General features: G+C 44.3%; 1 protein-coding gene across 2 annotated transcripts; it reads right to left on the minus strand.

Moving 5' to 3' along the window:
- Nucleotides 1-1,758: 1,758 nt before the first annotated feature.
- Nucleotides 1,759-19,869, minus strand: ALG6 (ALG6 alpha-1,3-glucosyltransferase). 2 transcript variants are annotated; one of them, XM_030953454.1, is made up of 15 exons: nucleotides 19,842-19,869; nucleotides 17,243-17,397; nucleotides 14,275-14,359; nucleotides 12,459-12,548; nucleotides 11,718-11,806; nucleotides 9,977-10,059; nucleotides 9,314-9,378; nucleotides 7,262-7,447; nucleotides 6,924-7,059; nucleotides 4,853-4,938; nucleotides 4,402-4,486; nucleotides 3,285-3,355; nucleotides 2,930-2,998; nucleotides 2,367-2,565; nucleotides 1,759-2,197 (listed from the first exon to the last, which is right to left on the minus strand). In XM_030953454.1, exons 2-15 carry the CDS (start codon nucleotides 17,322-17,324, stop codon nucleotides 2,003-2,005), a joined length of 1,521 nt encoding a protein of 506 aa, XP_030809314.1. In that variant the 5' UTR covers nucleotides 17,325-17,397; nucleotides 19,842-19,869; the 3' UTR covers nucleotides 1,759-2,002. The 2 variants fall into 2 exon arrangements, with proteins under 2 accessions (XP_030809314.1, XP_030809315.1); XM_030953455.1 differs by lacking the exon at nucleotides 19,842-19,869 and adding an exon at nucleotides 19,773-19,833 and having other exon boundaries at nucleotides 17,243-17,337.
- Nucleotides 19,870-20,098: the final 229 nt, after the last annotated feature.

Below are 20,098 nucleotides of genomic sequence, written 5' to 3' on the forward strand. Positions count from 1 at the left end.
TGCCTGTGCAGTCTGACTGGGAAGAAGGTTAGGAAGTGTTTGAGGGAATTGTGGCAGCTGTTCTCATTTCCCCTGCTCTGCCAGGCTTTCAGCTGGGGGTGGTTGTGTGTGTGAGGTGCCCCAGCCCCGGCTTTGCAGGCTGAGGCTCCCTGAGCCAGCCAGAGTTTCTATAACCTCTGGAGCTGGAAATTAAATAATTATTGATCTCAGAAGAGTCTGGAACCAACTGTGCTGGTCTAAATCGAGCTGTTCTGGGCAGCCCTGGAAGAACAGCATCAAACTTGTTCAGGAGCCAAGAGCAAAGCGGCAGTGAGGCACAGCAGAACTGCCCGTGGCAGATATTAAACCGGGCATTTTCAGGGAGATGGGAGTTGCACAGCAGGACAGCCCCTCATGCACAGCCCAGCCTTGGAGCTCTCTGTGCCTTTGACCTCCTGCTGTACCAGGCTTTTGCCTCTGAAGCAGCTGGGGCTGTTAAGAACCATTTCCAGTTGCACACAAGGTGGATCGGGTAACTCTCACTTTATCACCCCCCGAGGCCACCTCAAGGACAAAGGAAAGGGATACACCCAAAACTAATGTTTGGCTATGGGAAGGATGGCCTGGGCTCTGCTGGGGCTAATCAGACCCTGCAGGGGCTAATGAGACCCGGGGCCCCCTCTGCTCCCATCCACCCTCATTCTCCTGTCCCACGGTACAGCCCTTCCTCAGGCAGCCATTCCCTGGGGGAAAACACGGTGGGTTTGGGATTTCACAGCCTCTGGAGACAAAGATTTCCATTTTGTGTTCCTTTTTTGTCCCCTCAGCCCACACTTGCAGAAAGGCCGTGCTGTGGGCAGAGCTCTTGCATGCCACAGTTAAAGAGTCAGACCTAGAAAACCCTAAATCCTTGTGAAAAGATGGAAGTTTTGTTGTTTCATAAGGAACTGTTAGAATGTAGGGAAACCGAACCAATATCCTTCTACTTCCTACTCCAGAGCCCCTTTTCCATTCTCTCTGAGCTGCCAGGGGGGCAGTGTTGCCTGGGGGTATTTTTTCCACAACAAATAAGCCTGGAAAAAAGTGCACAAATACACTGAGCTTGTGGGACTGCAGTGCCAGGGCTCAGAACTGGCCCAGCTGGGAGTTCCCAGAACAGCTGATTCACACACTGAGGCCGAGGGCAGTGACAGCCTGGAATGTGACAGGGGAAGCCTTTAAACAAGGGGGGGCTTCTTTTATATTTATATATAGATCCAGAAAAAAGGGTAGACTGACTCCTAATTAAACTATACAACCCTAAATTGCTTTATGATTTATTTTCTTCCTCCATGCTTTGTTATGTTTATAATTACTCAATCAATTTGTATTTTCTGAATTATTGGCTTTGGAGGCTGAGCTGTGCCCAGGGAGAAATTGCAGAGTTGAGTTCAGTTTACATCTGCAAATTGCTGTGCAATTTAATAAGGGGTTTGGGTATCTTCAAACTGCACTGCAGCACCTCAGCTTTTATTGCAGTAGAACCAAAAGTTTTGGCTTTTCAGTCCTGTTAAAGAGATTTGCAGCAGTTTTAGAGCCCCCAGCAAAGGGGGACAGTGACTGATGCCACAAACCAGGTTTGTGTCATAAAGCAACTCACCACCACAACTTCAGTGCTGAATAAACACGAGTTTACACTTCACCTGCACTACTTCCTTGGGCTTTTTATGCTGGGAAAGGAGAAAACTTCATGCTGCTTTTGCTAATACAGTATTTTAGCATTAATTCAAAATTTGGTCCTTTATTAAGCATTTTAGGTTTACAAATGGTAACAAAAGTATGACACTTCCAAAGAAAACAAATCAAATCCCATTCCCAATGCTCTTCAAAATATTTCTCCTTTAAAACAGTCTTTGATTGTTTTGTGTTTAAATAAGCAAAAGGTTTTTCCTGGCTTTCCTCGAGTTGTGTCCATCACACACAGGTTCCTCTGCAGTGCTGGCACCTCTCACCGAGCACTCTCAGTCCTGCAGCTTCAGCTTCATTAACTGATTTTCTTCTGCCCTCTATTCTTGGAGTCCCAGAGAATCACCACATTAAAGTACAGCAGGAAGAGCAGGAAGTGCAGGCAAGACACCACGGCCACGGCCAGGGGGAACAGATCGGGCAGGCGCTGGGGAGGAGGCACGGCAGCACTGAGCACTGACAGCACTCCCATCAGGGCCAGGGACAGCAGGAACTGCAACACAACGAGTGATGAACACCTCAGACAGCTCAGCTGCCACCTCACTGCTGGGTGCTCTGCACGCTCCCAACGTGGCACAAAAAAAGGGACAGCCCCCCCTGCACTGGTACTTCAGTGCTGGGAAAAGCTGCAAGGAAGAGGCAAAGGAATAAAACTTGCTTACCAGGCTCCTGACAATCCTGGGAAAGGACTTAAACCAGGACACATAACCCTTGAGGGAAAGGGAAAAGGCCTTGAGCTGTAGGTCCTCGGCTGAGGTCTTCTCCAGGATGGAGAAGGAGGCCAGGCACACGGCCAGGAAGGCGGGCGTGGTGACGGCGTAGGGCAGCAGCAGCTCGTCCTTCAGCAGCAGGGGCAGCAGGCTGGGGTGGGGCCAGTAGAGCCCCAGGGCAGTCACAGCATGCAGGGAGAGGAGGGAAAACCAGTAAATAATTCCTCCTTACCAGGACTGGGGCAGAACAGGGTTTTCACAGATGGGTTTGGGTTGGAAGAGACCTTAAGCTCATCCTGCTCCAGCCTGGCCTTGGGCACTGCCAGGGATCCAGGGGCAGCCACAGCTGTTCTGGGCACCCTGTGCCAGGGCTTCTCCACCCTCCCAGGAAACAATTCCTCCCCAAAATCCCATCCATCCCTGCCCTCTGGCAGTGGGAACCATTCCCTGTGTCCTGTCCCTCCATCCCTTGTCCCAGTGTCTCTCCAGCTCTGTTAACACTTTTTCCAACTCACCTGAAAGTTGACACAAGTAGAAACCATGTGGCCATGAAGGGGATTTCATTTATGATTAAGCAGACTGGGCTAGAATGAGAGGAAGAAAAAGAGAAATCAACCATTCCCTAATCAGACAGCACTCCCAGTCCCTGTAGGATATCCCCAGGGAACAGCAGGGCTGGTGACTGTCCCCACAGGCAGCACTCAAAGGACACACCAGCCTGGCTGTACTCACACACCTTCATTTGCAAGTGATGCAGAAAAGCAAATGTGCAGAGTTGTTAAAATCTGATCTATTGGCAAGTGAAAGCAGCGTGCAATAAGAAGATGAGGAAAAGATGAAATTTTATCCACAGAAAAATTATTTACTTACACTGACACAAGAAGAATAGATTTTTCATGGACTTGAAAGGAGAACAGGAAAAATGACAAGGCACAGCTGACCTTAGGAGAGAGAGCAGAGGTGTGTCAGCCTGGGACTGCCAAGCAAAGCTCTGCTTTGGTGGCTGCAGGTGCAGGCTCTGCGTGGGGCAGCAGCTAAATGAGCTGAGTTTTACAATTAACTGCCGCATTTCCTGCAGTGCAAACCCCAAGCACCCAGAGCAGCTCCTGTGCCACCCTCACAAAGTTCCTTGTTTGGAACTTTATCCAGAATTAGTCACAAAGTCCTTCAGGTAGAGCCTCAGTCTTGCTCAGCTTCCCAGACAAGAGCAAGGAATCACAACATTCCCACACACAGGCACTGGCAAATCCCACTCCTGGTAAGAATTACCCCATTTTTGACATGAAATTTTGCTCCTTGTCATGACCAGTCAACAGAAAACGTAAACAAATTGTCTTTTTATTCCCCCACCAAATAAAAACGTGTCAAACCAACCTGTTCTTAGGATAAATGTTAGTTTTAGGTAATGTTGTAATAAAATTAAAAAGAGAAATCATCTTGTAACTCTGAAAGTTGGACCCAGCTCCATCTAATTTTGATTTCAAGGAGAACTGAGTTTTTGCACAGGAGTCATGGCAATGTGCTTCAATTCAATGATGTGACTAAGAGAAGGCAAACATTTTGGAAAATGGAATCATTTTATTTTCAAACCACTCATGAGCTCACAATGTCCATTTGGGGAATTTTTAATGCAATTTTGCAGCCAGTGAAGGAAGAAAAACTGGCACTTTGCAAACCAAACAAAAAGAGGAGAAATCCCAATTCTATATGAGGTTTAAATGTGTGTGGAATCTTCCAAAGGCTCTTCTGAGAAAGATAATAAAAATACAGAGTTAAATAAAGAAAACTGAGCCTAAGGAACAAGTCTGGGTTTAAAGGCCAGGTCAGAGCCCTGGATTTGAGGAAGTAAAACACTTTTTAACCAATTCCTTCAGCATTTGATGGCTCCCACCCTCTGTGCCCTGCACAAGTGCTGTTGGCACTGCTGGCTGCCCTCCAGTGCTCGTGGTGGATACAGAACAAGGAGCAGTGAACAGCAAACACTCACCAAGGCAAATTTAAACCCTCGCAGGGAAGGCTGGACAGTGAGCTTGATACAGGCAGGGAGCAGGCTCAGGAATGTTACAGCAAAACTAAAGGATTGGGGAAGAAAAACAGTTTTAATACATGAGTGACTAGAGCCATTAACACTTCTCTCTGCAGAGCCAGACCTGAATTCTTCACTGAGTCAAGAGAACTGGGAGCTCTGACTTTTAAGAGTGTTGAAAGATATTTGAATTCTTTGAATTTGCAAATCTTAACTCAGTTTTAACCAAGCAGCTTAAATCACTATATAAATAAGCAGGGAATTTTCCAGTCATAAATATTCCCAGTATTTCTCCATCATGACTTGTACTGAAAAATACAGTATAGGAAAGAATACAATTTGAGAAAATTTACTCCTCTTGCAAAAAATACTGCAGATAAAAACTACCTAAGGCACTCCAGTTATGTCTTACCTGAGTTTTAGCTGAGTTCGAGGAGATATTACATTCTTTATCTTTATAAGGACACTTAGACTGCACCAAATATTGGCTACTTTATCCTGGAAGGAAATGAAAAGGCAATCAGTGATAATTATATCTAATTACACTCATGTTTGTGGGAACAATGGGGCTTGGGAGGTGGGGATTGTTGGGTTTCTGCCATGAGTGCAAGGAACACTTGCAGGAGTACATCACATTCTCAGATGTACTGGGGATGATTGTGCTCTTCAAAAATGGAATTTTTCAAGAGACCAAATTAAAACAGGCTCTAAAATAAGTGAGAAACAGTTCTTCAGCACAAGAGACAACAACTTAACCCATGAGAGCAGACATTTTGTGGAGTAAGGCTGTGAAACTGTCCCTGGGTAAACCCTGGCCCATGTCAATCCTTTCTCCCTCTGTGCTGTTTCCTCCCTACCTGCCTGTGCTCGCTGCCTGCTAGCACTGACAGAGTTAACCCCAATAAATCAAGAAGTCTAAAGACATTAGCACTTGTGCTAGGATCACTTTCAAAATTAAATTTGTAACTGCAGCTCTCCTGCTGGTGAAACTCATCCCCAGACAGCTGCTGGAGGCACAGCTGTGTAGACACAACTCCCAGCAGCAACTGAGCCCCTCGGTCCCCGCTGCCAGCGCCCGGAATCTGCCGGGGATTCCGGGGAGCACAGCCCTGGCAGCACCAGCAACTCCTCCTCACAGCCAGGCTGAATTTCCAGCCACCAGCAAGTGTTCCCAGGCTGCAAATGGGAACTGGCACACCCTGGCTGCAAATGGGAGCTGCACACAACCTGTCACACCCCAGGCCAAGTTACTGAGCGCTGCTTACGTGGACAAATTCTCATTTTATCTCCATCAGCATCCAGCAAGTCACTGCCCTGAGCAGCTCAGAAAATATTTGGGCTAATATTAGACTAAAATCCTCCAGCTCTTTCAGACTCGTTGCTTATTGTCATTTAAAGATTTTCTTTTTAAACTTGGTACTCAATAAAAGGTGTGCTGAGCAAAATGATTCCTTTATAAATTCCAAATAATTCTCAAGGAAAAGGGTAATTTGTTTTTTTGGGGGTGTTCTGGAGAGGTTGTTTGGTGTTCGTTGGGGTTTTTTAAATAAGCCAGCAGAGAATACACCAAGAACACCTCCACTGCCTTTGGTACATCAGCACTAACTTTAAGGGGGGAAAAATGCCACTTGTGATATTATTTACATCTGAAAAAGTTTCAAAGAATAATTAAGATTAATCAAACTATGTGAGAATTTGCTTTAATCCTTGTGGCAACCTGGAAATTCAATGCTTCATTTTCTAGGTTAAGCCTGAAATTGAGAATCTGCTGTAAAAAGTGTAATATTGACTCATGCCCCAGTTAAAACAGCAGCAACTCCCTGTGACCTGGGAACCTTTTCTTTTATCCCAAATTCCTGTGGCATTGCCATTTGGACATAAGAACTCTTCCTTTTATCCCAAATTCCTCTGGCATTGCCATTCAGTAAATGAGGAATTGAGTGACTGGATTAAGGCTCAGCACCTTCAGCATGGGCGTGTCCACACCAAGAGCAAAACCAAAAGCAGAAGTGGCCTAAAACTTTTGGAAAATATTGTGGAAACTGCACAAGGTGAGTCAGAAAGGAAGTTCTAGGCTGTATCTAAAACATCATTTAAAAATTATTTTTAAAAATTAATTAATCCCACTGAAAAGAGGGGAGCAGAACCCAAGAGGCCAAAGCCATTGACTTTCAAGGTTACATCTTCTGACACTGTCAATTACTACGGAATCTATTTCAATGGAAAAATGTATGGATTGAAGTATGGGTTTGATGATGGGATAAGTGTTGTCTCCTGGTATAATATCCTGGAAGATGCCAGCTGAGCTGGGGTTAAACACTGGATTAAATAACTGGCAAGAAAGGACTGCTGAAGAAGCCGTCTCGAGTTACTCGCCCCGCGCTGTGTCTCCCCCATGAAATCCTAAAGGTCAGTCTGAAGGTTTCTCCAGGGATCTAAGAATACAGGACAGGGCAGTGGGTGGGAGAAGAAAACATGCATGCCTCAAACAAGCCTCTGTCAATGGGAAAGAGTCTTCTGAGTACTTGCATGATTTGTTCCACGTCGGTGCTGAAGGGGAGCCAGCAGGCAGCGAAGGACACCAGCACTGTCCCTGCCAGTTTGGCCAAGAGCACCAACCTGCAACAGCACAGCACATCAGCACAGCAGGAGCAGTGCTGCCACAAATCCTGCCAGGCTGCAATCCTGCAGGACAGCAACACCTCACACAGCTCATTCCCACAGAAATGAACCCAGGAATGCCCAGCTGCACACAAGGACAACCCCATTCCCCATTCCAGGCTGATTCCTGGGGAAGATAAAACACTTTAAACCCACTTACCCCTTTCCTTTCAGTCCCTTCTTGAAGCACTTTCCAAGTAAATAGCAAAAAAAGGGCAGGGAATGGTAGAGCTCCATTTGCTTATAGTTTAAGGCCAAGCAAAATGCCATGGAGCCCAGGAGGTCCCAGTCATGGGACAAACAAAGGACAGCCCACAGGGCCAAGCCGAGGCTCACTGAGTTGTATATGGTTTTTTATGTCAAGGACAAGATACACATCTCACTTCTGGAAAGCAGCAATTAATGCCCTGGGGGAAAGCAGAAATGGCTTGTAAAATGAGTTTTGCCAAGTTAGTTTTAAGAACATGTTGCCAATTGTGACTATGTTCCCCCAAAGATAAAATAATTACTTCCATTGAAAGTGTCATTTTTATATTTCCAAAGTTTGATTCAGAGCTTGCCCAGGCAAATCTGAGGGCAAATTCTGTGTGTGTTAATGACACGTGTAATTACACATGCATTCAGCCAACCCAGCTTTTGGTGGCAGTGACAGTTCTCTGCAACAAGCAACATTTCCTTCTTGGTATTTACATGAGTCATGATAAAGCTCTCACAAGCTTTCCCCCCCAGCTCCCACAAGATAGTGCAGAATATTCAAATCCATCAGTGTTTAAATTATGTATAATTTCCTTCAAGGATTTCTGAAGGGTTTGTGATTCTGTTACACACACAAGGCACCCTCACCCATGACCAGTTCCCTGACTGCTAATACTGCTCAAACAATGAGAAATAGTTGCTAAAACAATGTTACTGCCTTGTGACTTTGAAAAGAGCTTCCCAGGCTCAGGAGATTTTGAAGAGACCAAGCTACACTTACTATTAAACTGCAACAAAGTTTTATAATTTTTGTAAACTGTAACAAAAGCTTTGGTTTTTACTTGTTTTTTGAAAAACTGAGAAAAAACAGTAAACACAGAATCCCAGACTGGTTTGAACTGAAAGGGACCTTAAAGCCCATCCAGTGCCATCCCCTGCCATGGCAGGGACACCTTCCACTGTCCCAGGCTGCTCCAACCTGGCCTTGGACACTGCCAGGGGCAGCCACAGCTCCTTTGGGCACCTGTGCCAGGGCCTGCCCACCCTCCCAGGGAGGAATTTCTCCCTAATATCCAATCCAAACCCACCCTCTGGCAGTGGGAAGCCATTCCCTCCTGTCCTGCCACTCCATCCCTTGTATTTCTTGTATTGTCAGAAATGTCACAATATTTTGTTTTCCCTCTGTCAACCTAAGCAGCTGTGACAACACATCCAGCTTGCCCACGGAGCTCTCAGCCCACTCACATTTCCCACTCCACATCACCAGGTGTATTTGACACTTCATTGATTTCACATCAGCAAACTCACACAGAGGCCCTGATCCTGCAGCAGCCCAGGGAAAGCAATCCCTGCCTTGCTGGAGCTGCTCAGAGGGCGGCATTGCTCACAGCAGAGTGGCAGGGCTGGCACAGCAATGTGCAGGAAATCAGGAAATCCCTGCCTCAGCAGCAGCTGCTGCAGCTCCAGCACAGGGTGAACTGACAGCACTGGGCTGCCCCTGTACAAAACCAGTATAAAAGCAGGATTGTCATTAACAAAGAGCCCCTGTGGAAGTGGCACCAGCCAGCCCTGAACTCACCTCCCTGAGCTGCGCAGCCAAGGCAGAAGGGGAGGTTTTACAGCCCTGAACATTTCACACAGCTCCACCTGCCACTGCTCCGCCACCCTGGGAAGATCTAAGGGGATTCCCTGTGCACACACAAATCACAGGAGCACAGCCCATCACTCTCCTCCCTGTCACAACCCCACTGATGCTGCCTGCAGTGAAGTGACTGACAGGGAGATCAGCTGGAGGCATGGCAAGAATGATATTCATGTTGGGATTGATTTGTGCCAATATCAATAATTTTTATCTCCAATATGTTTCAGACTTGCAGCTTCCTTTGATATCTCTGTTTGGGGTGGGCAGAACCCCCCAGATGACTTTGTACACCACAGCCACCCCATGCTCAGCTACCAAGTGCTAAGGAGCAGTAATCCCATAAACAGAATTCATTTCCATGCAGAACAAGGATACTGGAAGTGCCCATGGTCAATAAGGATGAGGCCTGGGTAAAGCAGGATGCAGAGAGCACTGGAAACCTGGCAAGAATCAAAAAGGAGAGGGGAAAAATAATTAGTCCAAAATTAGACATTAGACAGAGGAACTGCTCCAGTACAAAAATGTGCCCCTCCATGGTGCATCCTATAGGCGGGAATCTTAAGTCTCTACAAGTAATCATTTGCCATTAACAAAAAAGGATAAAGATTTGCCATAAATTAGAAAATATTGAATATTGCCTGTCTTTTACAATAGCTCAAAGATCACCTACACCTATGTTAAACCACTCCAAAAATCAGCAGACTTGTTATTCCAAAATCTACTGTAAGGAGTGTTCAAGACAAAGCACAAATCCTACCCCTCCCACACCACAAATATTTTTTGGGGTTTTCTTTTACTACTCAAGTAATACATTAATGAAAAATCTTGTTATTAAAAGCATTAAAATAATTGCTGTAAGATAAAATAAAGGGTTTTTAATGTTTTAAAGTGAAAAGCCTACGATATGAGCTATAGTGGTTGCCATCAGTTTTATAGGGAAGCCATCAGGGTGTTCTAGGTGTTAATTAACCAGTGTTACACTTCTACTCTGTTCTAACAGTGTTTTCTTTGTTTAATTTACACACACCAGGTACTTGCCTTTTTTTTAGCAGATGTTTCTTTCAAGGAAAAACAATATAAAATAACTGCAGGGATATAAACCAGCAGATCAGCAACAAACACTGAAAAATAAAGATTAACTTTCCATTAGAATCCTCCCACAAGGAGGAGGCAAGGAAAAACCACAGGCAAATAAACATCAAAATAGCAGAAATAAACTGGGCAGTTCCACTTCAAAGGACAAAAAGAACCAGGTCTACAGAATTTGATCTTGTTAATATTTCTCAGGCTCATTTCTGATGTCCCAAAGCTGCTGCTTCCACGTGTTCAGCTGTCCTGGCTCCTGGCACAGCCTCAGTCACTCTCTAGTTCCTGACATGCCACAGGCAGGGCAGGCATTCGGGAATGGCCCCGAGAAACCAGCCCTGCTGGACCCAGGTTGTGGGGCAGCACAGAGAGGCTGGGGCACAGGGAACAAACCCCAGATTATGCCAGTCTCTGTGGGAATTACCAGTGATGGGGATAAAGGGACTGAGAGCAGGGATTTGGCTTTCATCACCTGCCTACAGCAAGGATTTGTGAGAGGGGACAAGAAAACAGAGCCAGCAAGATCCCCTGCCCAGGGAATATCCAGCAGGTGAATTCTTCTTCAGTTGTCCTAAAAACCTCAGATTATTTCTACAAACCACTTCCAGCAAATGTGCAGTGGCTCCAAGAGGCAAAGGAGATGTTGAAACATTTCAGTTATCCAGGGGTGAATGGTTTTGCCAGCTTAAGCCACAACTAAACAAATATAACCAAGGTGTTAGCAAAACAAATACACTGAAGCTTAAAATAAAGCTGCCATTGACTACCCTGAATTATTTTAATGCACTCCTCTAATGGCCCCTGTTAAAAAGTGTTTATCAGCTCTCCAGATCCATCAGTGTTGTGTCAAGAGAGTTGATTTCAAAATTAATAAAGACCATTTCAAGGGTAATTAAATACTAGTGATTTTTATTTTTTTTCAATTCAATCAATTACCAGAGAGCAGACTGAGAGGTTTGTGAGGTACAGAGAAGCTATTGATGAACAACAAATTCTGCTGTTGCAATCAAAAAGCATTTTGTGTTAGAAAAAGCAAAAGACATTTCAAATTAAAGAAAATAGTAACAAGAAACAAGAGTTCACTGGTCACATTGTTTGCTGTCCTACTGCCGCAGTTACTAAATTATGGTACAAATCTTCTTCTGCACTTGTTTGCAGTTCAAAATAATCAAATGGTGGAAAACAAATTTAGAATACAAGTAGTAAAACAAATTTTTACTTTTTTGCTCACAGTAATATCAAATATCTCTGCCTTTGAGATCAGCTCCTAATGAAGATCTCTGATATCTCCAGAGATTAAGTCAGGAAAAGCCAGGCTACATGTAAAATAATTTTACAATAAAAATGAAGTTAAGCTAAAAACAAAAGACTATTTATTAGAATAGAAGGGAAAACAAGAATAGTTTTCAAAATTAAAAAGTGGGTCTGTGCTACAAAGAGTAGTTGTGTTTTAGAGTTTTTAATTAATTAATTGGGTTGAAAACTTGTTTCTATATTTTATATTTATCAGGTCACAAATGATAGCAGAAGAGGAAATAATGCAGGAACCTGGCTCAGAAATGGACCTGCAAATGGACCCAATTAAAAACCTGAGAATAAACCAGTAAAGAGAGAGAAGCTGCATATTAAACATGCTGAATTAGTAAGCAAGACAAATGTGCAGGATGATCCCAAGGAAATATAATCTTCCTACCTGTTGTACGCATAAATAACTTATGGGGCTGGCTCTCATAGCCCCGAGATGTGTGCAGAGCAACCCAATCAGGATTTATTAACTTTGCACTGTAAAACAAAGTACAGACACATCAAAATGCAGACAGTTCTCATTTCCCTTTACACTCCTTGCAGCAATAAAGATGACACAGACAGGAGCAGATTCCAAGAATTAAGATGAATGAGAAGAAATATTTCAGAGAGCAATAGTGATCAATGAAAGCTTTTCCTCACCACTAGATCAGTTTACACTATAGACTGTTTCACAATTAAAAAAAAATAACCTTTGGAAACAGTAAAAATGGAATACAATATTTATTAGGACAAGATAACCACCTCCAGTCTGGTTCCAGGGACTTTAAAAAAAAACAATTGTAAATACCTTTCATGCTTAAGTATTAAATATAAACCATTTACAGTTCACATAGATGCCCCACATAGCTGTGCCTGTGCACTTTAACCTACATTCTTATTCCATAAGTCTCATTCCAACAGCAGCAAAGCCCTTGTGGAAAAAGTATTCCAATAACAGAATTCTATTTACATGATATCCACTCATCAAATGTCACTTGGGCTCTGCACACACGAGAGCTTTCCCAGGCAATGCCCCCTGTTCCTACAGCACTTTCCCCTGGGCATCCCAGATCCAGCAGTGGCTCGTAGGGAAAGCTGAATACCCAGAAAGAAAAATGTAACACAGGATTTCAAACACTGAACTTACATGTAAGCACACACAAAACTGTGATAGGCAGTGAGAGGTGGGTAATCCAGGCCCCAGTACAGCAGGTTGTTGTCACTTGTATTGAAGTACCTAAAAAAAATAAAGTTCAATTTAAAGACTACATTTCCAGCTTGGTTTTGACCCAAGGAAAAGACTGAATATTAAATGCATTCCAAATCCAAAATAAAAGGTGGCAACATCTCTACCTGCCTAATTCTACTGCACATTAAATAAGTCTCAAGCAACAAAATAACAGCAAAAGTGATGCAGAGTTCAAATAGCTGCTAAAGCTCACTTCAGTGGAGAGAAAAACTCCTGGTTCTACCTCCAAACCCAGGTGGACCACGTGAAAGAAGGAAAAGGATTTTCCCATTTGGGATTATGTTGCGTCAGGATTTCTATGGCAGCAGTCAAAAGGAAGTCACCCCTTCCAAATGAGATCAGAGGGGTTTGTCCAAGGAGAGGTTCCAGCAATGAGGAGCAGCCCCTTCCCACCTCCCAGTGACACTGCCTGGCTGCTCCCACTGCCACGGGGCAGGCTCTTGGCTCTTCCACTTCCTCTCCTCAAATGCAGCCAATTTTTGACATTTATAATAGTAAATGATATTTCTTGAATTCTTTATGAGCTGCCTGAAATGTCTTCTGAACAGATGATAAATCACATTTCTTTGAGTTGCATCTCTGCCTCTTATCCTACAATTCAAGATTGCTCCTGCCAAGGCAGTGCAGATTCTTCATGCAGAATGTCACAGTTTGCAACTTTCAGGGCACTTGCCAGTTTTAGGGGTTTATTTTTTCATTTTACCTTCCATAAAGTTTTCAATTATAAAAAAAAAAAAGAAAAACAACCCTTATGTATCCAGTAATGTTTAGTAAGGAAGCTTTCAGAGTTTTAATTAACAGTAGAATAAAAAAGGATGTTCCTGAAGGACTTCACAGAATAATATAAACCAGAAATATTTAAATTCTAGAATGCAATCCCTTGCACATCAGCCAAGATGTGCTGTTCCAAACACCCACTTTGCTGTGTTAGAGATTCAATTCCCACAGCAGACCCAACCCCAAAAACCCTTCAATTATCAATATAAAACTACATCAATTACAGAACCAGAGAGCAAATACAAGGCCAAGGTGCCCACCTGGCAGCCCCTCAGGCAAAGCCAGCCTGCAGCAGGGTCTGATCTGGCCCCTGGGAATGCCTGGGGATATTGGCTGCTACACCTCCTCATTTTAAGGAGATACAACTCAGTGTAGCAGAGTGGATCAAAGCTGCCAACTCCATTATTATGTAACACCTCTTATCCCAACTCCAGCACACTCAGGGTTTGGATATCCCAGGAAAAAACAGTTCCTATTTCCTCATTTTTGTCCAACAGGATGATCTGAGGTCACTACACAGAGCCATCTGCAGAGTTCACATGTATTTACAGAACACAAGTGAATTAATTTTCTATTTTGTCAGATTAGTCTGTTCCCCACCAGACAGCCAGGGAAAAATTACACCACACACCCAAAACACCCCCGTCCTTGCTGGAAGGTGAGTTGGAATTCCAACATATTCCAATTTGAGTTGTAGCACATATATGGACTAAATTTTTACTCTAAAGAGTATTAGGAATAATGCAAAACCAAAATAGTTATAATAATTCTCCTTCTGTTTTACATGATCTGCACAAACAAAGCTCGCTACACTTAAATCTAGAATCCAGAATTCCCACATTGAAAAATCTCATGGATCATGGAAGCAAACAATGAACTCAGAGGTGTCAAACACGAGCAGGATTTCCCCCATTCTCCCTCTGTAAGCAGCACCTACCACTGCCTGATGGGTAGGTTGTAGGTGATCTCTTGCCAGTGCCTCTGAGCCTCGTAGTCTCCATACATGGGTGGTTTTCCTGCCCCTAAAAGGAGAGGACACAGCATTCAGGACATTATTTGGTTTATAGATTGCTTTCCCCCAGTTATGTATTGCATATTAATTACTAATTTTATTCTCCATCCCTCTATGTTGAGACCAAATAGAGACCTCATCATGCAGTCTAACAGAGAGAAAAAAAAAGATGTGTGTTCTTTTGGCTTTCTGGAGATTTCTGCAATGAGCATTTATCAAGATACTCTGCTGTGAAGAACTGCTTCCTCATCTGACAAAAAAAATCATTTCCAAGTGCAGATGAAAAATGTGGTACTTTCCCTGAACTAGGAAAATGCACATAATGGACATGTTACAGTGATTCTGTGGGAGCTGCTGCACTCCCTTGGCGTGTGATAATTGTCAATATTCTCACTTGTTTCAGCCATGGCATGGTACCTGACTATTAATAGCATTATAATAACATTATTTGCTATTTTCATGGAAAAGAAAGATTCATCAATGCAAATACTTCAGATGTCAAATATTCCCCTCGATGGAAGCCTAACTGTGATAATGGCAGCATGCAAAGCATCTTCCCACAGTTTATTTACTTCTATTAACCTGCTCATTGAGAACAGAAACCAGACTGATTGTGCTCCCAGTGAAATATTGACATGAGCCAGACAGAGATTTAAGAGGTTCTTTAAAATATAGGAAAGCCATCTGTGGTTTCACCCATGATCTATGTTTGTGGGAATCCCACAAGCTCAGCAATGTGCAATTTATTCCCAGAAAGTGCAAAAGACCTCTTATCTCTGCTAATTTCTTCCTGGTGGTAGAGAGAGCAGATTATCTCCACTCTCACACATTCAGATTAAAATTTCCCAAATAAGTGAAGTCACTGGAGTTTCATCAGTGTCAATTCTGTAGCTCTAAATCCAGTGGAACAAAGAATCTGCCACTGGATTACTGAAATGCAAAATAGATATTTGAATTACTGAAATACAAAATATACATTGTCCAAATTTTAGAGTGTTTGTGTGTGTATCAATTTCTCAATCTTGAGGGGGAAAATGGATGAAAAAAATTAATTGGCTTCAGAATGATCAAAAGAGTTTAATCCAAAGGTTTGATTATTAAAAGCCAAGTACTAATCAGTTAGTTTGACAATGCACATTTAGCTTCCATCCACAGAAAGCACCAAGTACACAGACAAACTAAGTTAAAAATTAATAAAGCAGGAATATTTTATTTTAAAAGGCTCACAAATACCTTAAAAGTAGTGATCTGATTTAGTTTTATTGTTAACCTGGGAATAGAATTTTAAGTGTCTGAAGTTGCCTCTCAATACCTGTATTGAGCAGAATGTGGCAATGCATTAAAAAATTAGGCATTAACCTATGAAACCAAATTTTTCCTTGGTAATTCTCCAAGACCAGGCCATCACTAATGGTAACTTTTCAAAATCAGGTATTAGTTTCTGCTTCTTCATTGAATTTCAGAGGCAGATCCAAAAGCAAGCTGATGGCAAAGAACAGGGTGGGAATGAGACAGAGATCCAAGGGTTACAGAAAATGAGGGTGGAATTAAAAGTTTATCACATCTGCAGGAAGATGAAGAGGAAAAAAATAATCCCAGTGGATTTATGTGCTTGACGGCTCTAACACTGGGGTTTGCCTTTTTACAGCCAGCCAATGCTCAAAGTTAAGCTTTAATAATTTGCTGGACTGGATCAGATTCAGCTTTTCCTATTCCAAAAGCAGTTACATCAGCACTGGGGAGGAAATAAGATTTAAAAATTGTTATTTTAGCTCAGGCTTTATTTTAGACTCTCTTCCACAATCTTGATTGGTATGAAATTAAATCAACTTACAAAAATCTAGTTAGCAACAGAATTCTAAATAAATCCTCTTGCACTGCAAGAGAAATTCAATGTGTGCCTGAAGCCAGGGTGTTTCCTGCCTTCCTGCCTAGAAATGGGTGAAAACCTCAGTTACCTACAGACCTCTCAGAAATGGCATTTTGAGAAAGCAAACTCAAACCAAAACAATTGGAAATGCAGTTCAGCTTCAAGCAAATTCTTCAAATAAATGAAGCCCAGAATTACCAGTTAAAAATCACCAGAATGCTCCTGAGCAGCACAGGGATGGGGCTACCCATTGCCTCAAAAAAAAAAACAGTAGAATTTGACTTGTGATTCTTTGGGCTGATGAGGATTGAAAGTATTGGTTCATTTTTTACCTTTTTTTAAATGTGCAGAGAGCAAGCCTTGTGCAAGCTTATTCCAAGTGTGGGAATGGAACTGGGAGGCTTGGAAAGGAACTTGCTAATTCTTTGCAAGCCTTCTGACATGAGGAGGAGAAAAACTCATCCATTACCAGAATGCAGCTCTGGCTCCTGCTGTAAACAAGCTTAAGGAGGTACAGCTACAAGGCAGAGTCATTGCTCACTCCATGTCACCTCTGCACTGTCTTCATTAGCACCAGCATTAGCTACATGTAAGCTAAATAAAAATATAAATAATAAGGTCATATCTGCTACAGAATTTAAAAGACAATATGAGGCAAATGTACAAGTGGACTGCAATATTCTGCAAATAAAGGCATAGGGGGAAACAGCCAGATATTGATCCTAAAACATTAATGATCATCAGAACCATTCAAAAAAAAAAAAGTTGAGGTGGTTTTTTCCAGTGTTCTGCTCCAAATTGTAATGTTAATCGTGGCATGCTTCACAAAATAAGGAAAAGGAATTCTCAGGGAAATCAAGAGGAACTTAAATATAACAACAGTTGAAATAACACATTGCTTCCTATGTATGATTTTATATAAACAGCAGTAAAATAAATAAGCAATAAATACCATTCCTTTCCATTTGTGCCAAGCCCATGCTCCCTCTCCCTGGGGCTGCTGCAGCCTGGGCAGTGCCTTACCTGAGTAGGAGCCCAGGGACACGGCCCAGCGCACGGTGAGCGCCAGCAGCACCGTCACTGTCATCAGGCTCCACTTCTCCATGGCGGCCACGCTCCTGGGGACACAGCAGGGCCACTGCCACAGCACAGCCAGCTCCTGTGCCCAGCCCTCCCTGCTGAATATTAGCAACTCACTGCGTTATTAACCTGGGGACACAGAGAGCCACTGCCACAGCACAGCCAGCTCCTGTGCCCAGCCCTCCCCGCTGAACAGCCCCCGCATTAACAACTCACTGGATCATTCACAAGCACAGGGGTTAAAAAGCGAGTCAGTGCCCCAGTGTTAAGTTAATGTCACTTCTCTCCTCAGCTAAGAGCACCACAGATTATGCAAAGTGCACACCTGGTCTAGGCACCACTGCTGGTTTAAACAAGATAAAAGTTATTTAGAAGTTAATTGGTGTCAGGATACATTATTCTCCATCCTTCCACCCCCAAAAAGCAATAGGGCCAACGTCCCACCAAGCTCATTTCAACACACTAAGGATCCAGTAAAAGTAAGAAATATTGCCAGGTCTGTCAAATTAAAGGCTGTGTGAAACACAGAAACCAAGAAACAGGAAGATTATTATGTTGCCCTATGCAAAACAAAAAATCTTAAAAAAATCTAAAACAACTAACTATAGAATATACAAACTTTGACCCAAAGAATCAGAAAAATTTTAGTCTGAACTAGGAAAAAAGTGAGGAAAAAACTACTCCAATCTTGAAGGGTACAACTGCCACAGACTTTCCTTGCAGAAAAGGCATCACTTGATTTAAGTGAGTTAATACACTTGCTACTGAAGCACTGAGCTGCTGTTTTAGTTACACATATGCAACATCTAAGGCATGTTTAAGTTATTCTCCTCCAACTCCAGCCATATTTATCTACTATGCATAGAAAGGTGTGACCCAACACCACCACCAAGGGGAAAAAAGAAGTTAATTAATAATATAAATCTGTGGCAGCAGATCTCCATCTATAGGTAGGAAGGTGAACACTGATGACAGGCATGTTTTCACCTGTGCCTAAGCCACAGAGGAGGCACTTTTATCTAAATAAAAGATACATCTGTCCTTCTTTTCTATCTCACCACAATATTAATTAATTACATCTTCTTAATTATTACACAGCACCAGCCTCACCTACAGACTCCCCCATCTCTGTTTCACTCATTTACTTTTGCCATTCCCTACATTTGGAATAACAATTGTTTTCTGGGATATTGAATTTCTTTCTCTGCTCTCAAAAGCGGCCCTTAAAATATTCTTTCCTATTTATTTTTCACCTTTAATAACTATCCCATACTATCAATAACAAAAAGCCATGCTTTTATTAGAATCTAAAGCCTAGAACTCTTAATTCTTGGTATCCTGTGGGTAACAAGGTCAGGAAATTTTTAGGGGATGATAAAGCCAGTTTGGTCAATCCCAAACTTTTCACCTTCCCCTGGATGTGCAACACCTGATCAGGTGATCTCAAGATCCCACCTGTAAGCATGAGGTGAAAATCACAGCTAAAAAAAAACCAAAAAAACCCGCTATCCTTCCACACTGCCTGCAATGAAGATTCAGATAAATAACACCAGTACCAACCACCCAGCCCTGGCCCAGGGAAGCTGACAGAACTCAGCCATAGATGCACGGGCCTGAATAGAACTTCTTTTAAAAGAGGTGTCAGCACACATTTCAGCAGCTGAAAAACTCACACACTGAATGAGGAATTTAATCTGTTACAGCAATACCTGTCTACAACCCTGCTGTTTCCCTAATCCCTGTCAGGAGACGCCTTTATTCCTCCTCTCACCTCCCTGCTCTGCCCGGCCTCCTCAGAGCCCCCAGGGCGGGCTGGCGCTGCGGGACTCGCACCGGGCCGAGCTGCGAGCCCACCCGGGCTGGCCCCGGCCACCAGCGGACCCCGCTGCCCCTCAGCGCCCTCAGAATCCTCGACCCTCTCTCCTTCGCCCCCCTTAGAATCCTCGACCCTCTCTCCTTCGCCCCCCTTAGAATCCTCGACCCTCTCTCCTTCAACCCCTCAGCCTTTCAGCCCACTCAGAATCCTCGACCCGCTCTCCCTCACCCCCCTCAGCCTTTCAGCCCCCCTAGAATCCTCGACCCTCTCTCCTTCGCCCCCCTTAGAATCCTCGACCCTCTCTCCTTCGCCCCCCTTAGAATCCTCGACCCTCTCTCCTTCGCCCCCCTTAGAATCCTCGACCCTCTCTCCTTCAACCCCTCAGCCCCCTCAGCATCCTCGACCAGTTCTCCCTCACCCCCCTCAGCCTTTCAGTCCCCACAGCCCCCACAGAATCCTCGACCCGCTCTCCCTCACCCCCCTCAGCCTTTCAGCCCCCTCAGCCCGCAAGTCCTCAGCACCCGCAGCCGGCTCACCCCACAGCCCCCTGAGCCCCCTGACTGCCCTCAGCCCCCACCGACCGCCGTCACCCTCGGCATCCCACAGCCCCCTGAGCCCCCTGAGCGCCCTCAGCCCCGTCAGGCACAGCCCCCTCACCTCCCCTCCCGGCTCAGCCCCCGCTCCGTCCCGGGCTCCCCTCAGCCGGTGCCGCTCGCGAGCTCTCACCGGGCTCGGGCCAGCGCGCGCGCTTCCGCCTGCGCGGCGCCTTCCGGCCGGGCTCTGCGCGTGCGCGGGGCGGGAACCGGGAGCGCCTCAGGAGCGCTCCGCCATGGCCGGGGATGGGGCCGGGCCGCGAGCGGTGCGGGCTGCTCCGGGAGGAGGGAACGATCCAGGGGGACCTCAGAGTTCTGTGCAGTGCCTAACGGGGCCCCGGGAGAGCTGGAGAGGGACTCTGGACAAGTGGCAATGGAAGAGGGAATGGT

The sequence above is a fragment of the Camarhynchus parvulus genome, chromosome 8, assembly GCF_901933205.1.
Source record: "Camarhynchus parvulus chromosome 8, STF_HiC, whole genome shotgun sequence".
NCBI classification, from domain to species: Eukaryota; Metazoa; Chordata; class Aves; order Passeriformes; family Thraupidae; genus Camarhynchus; species Camarhynchus parvulus.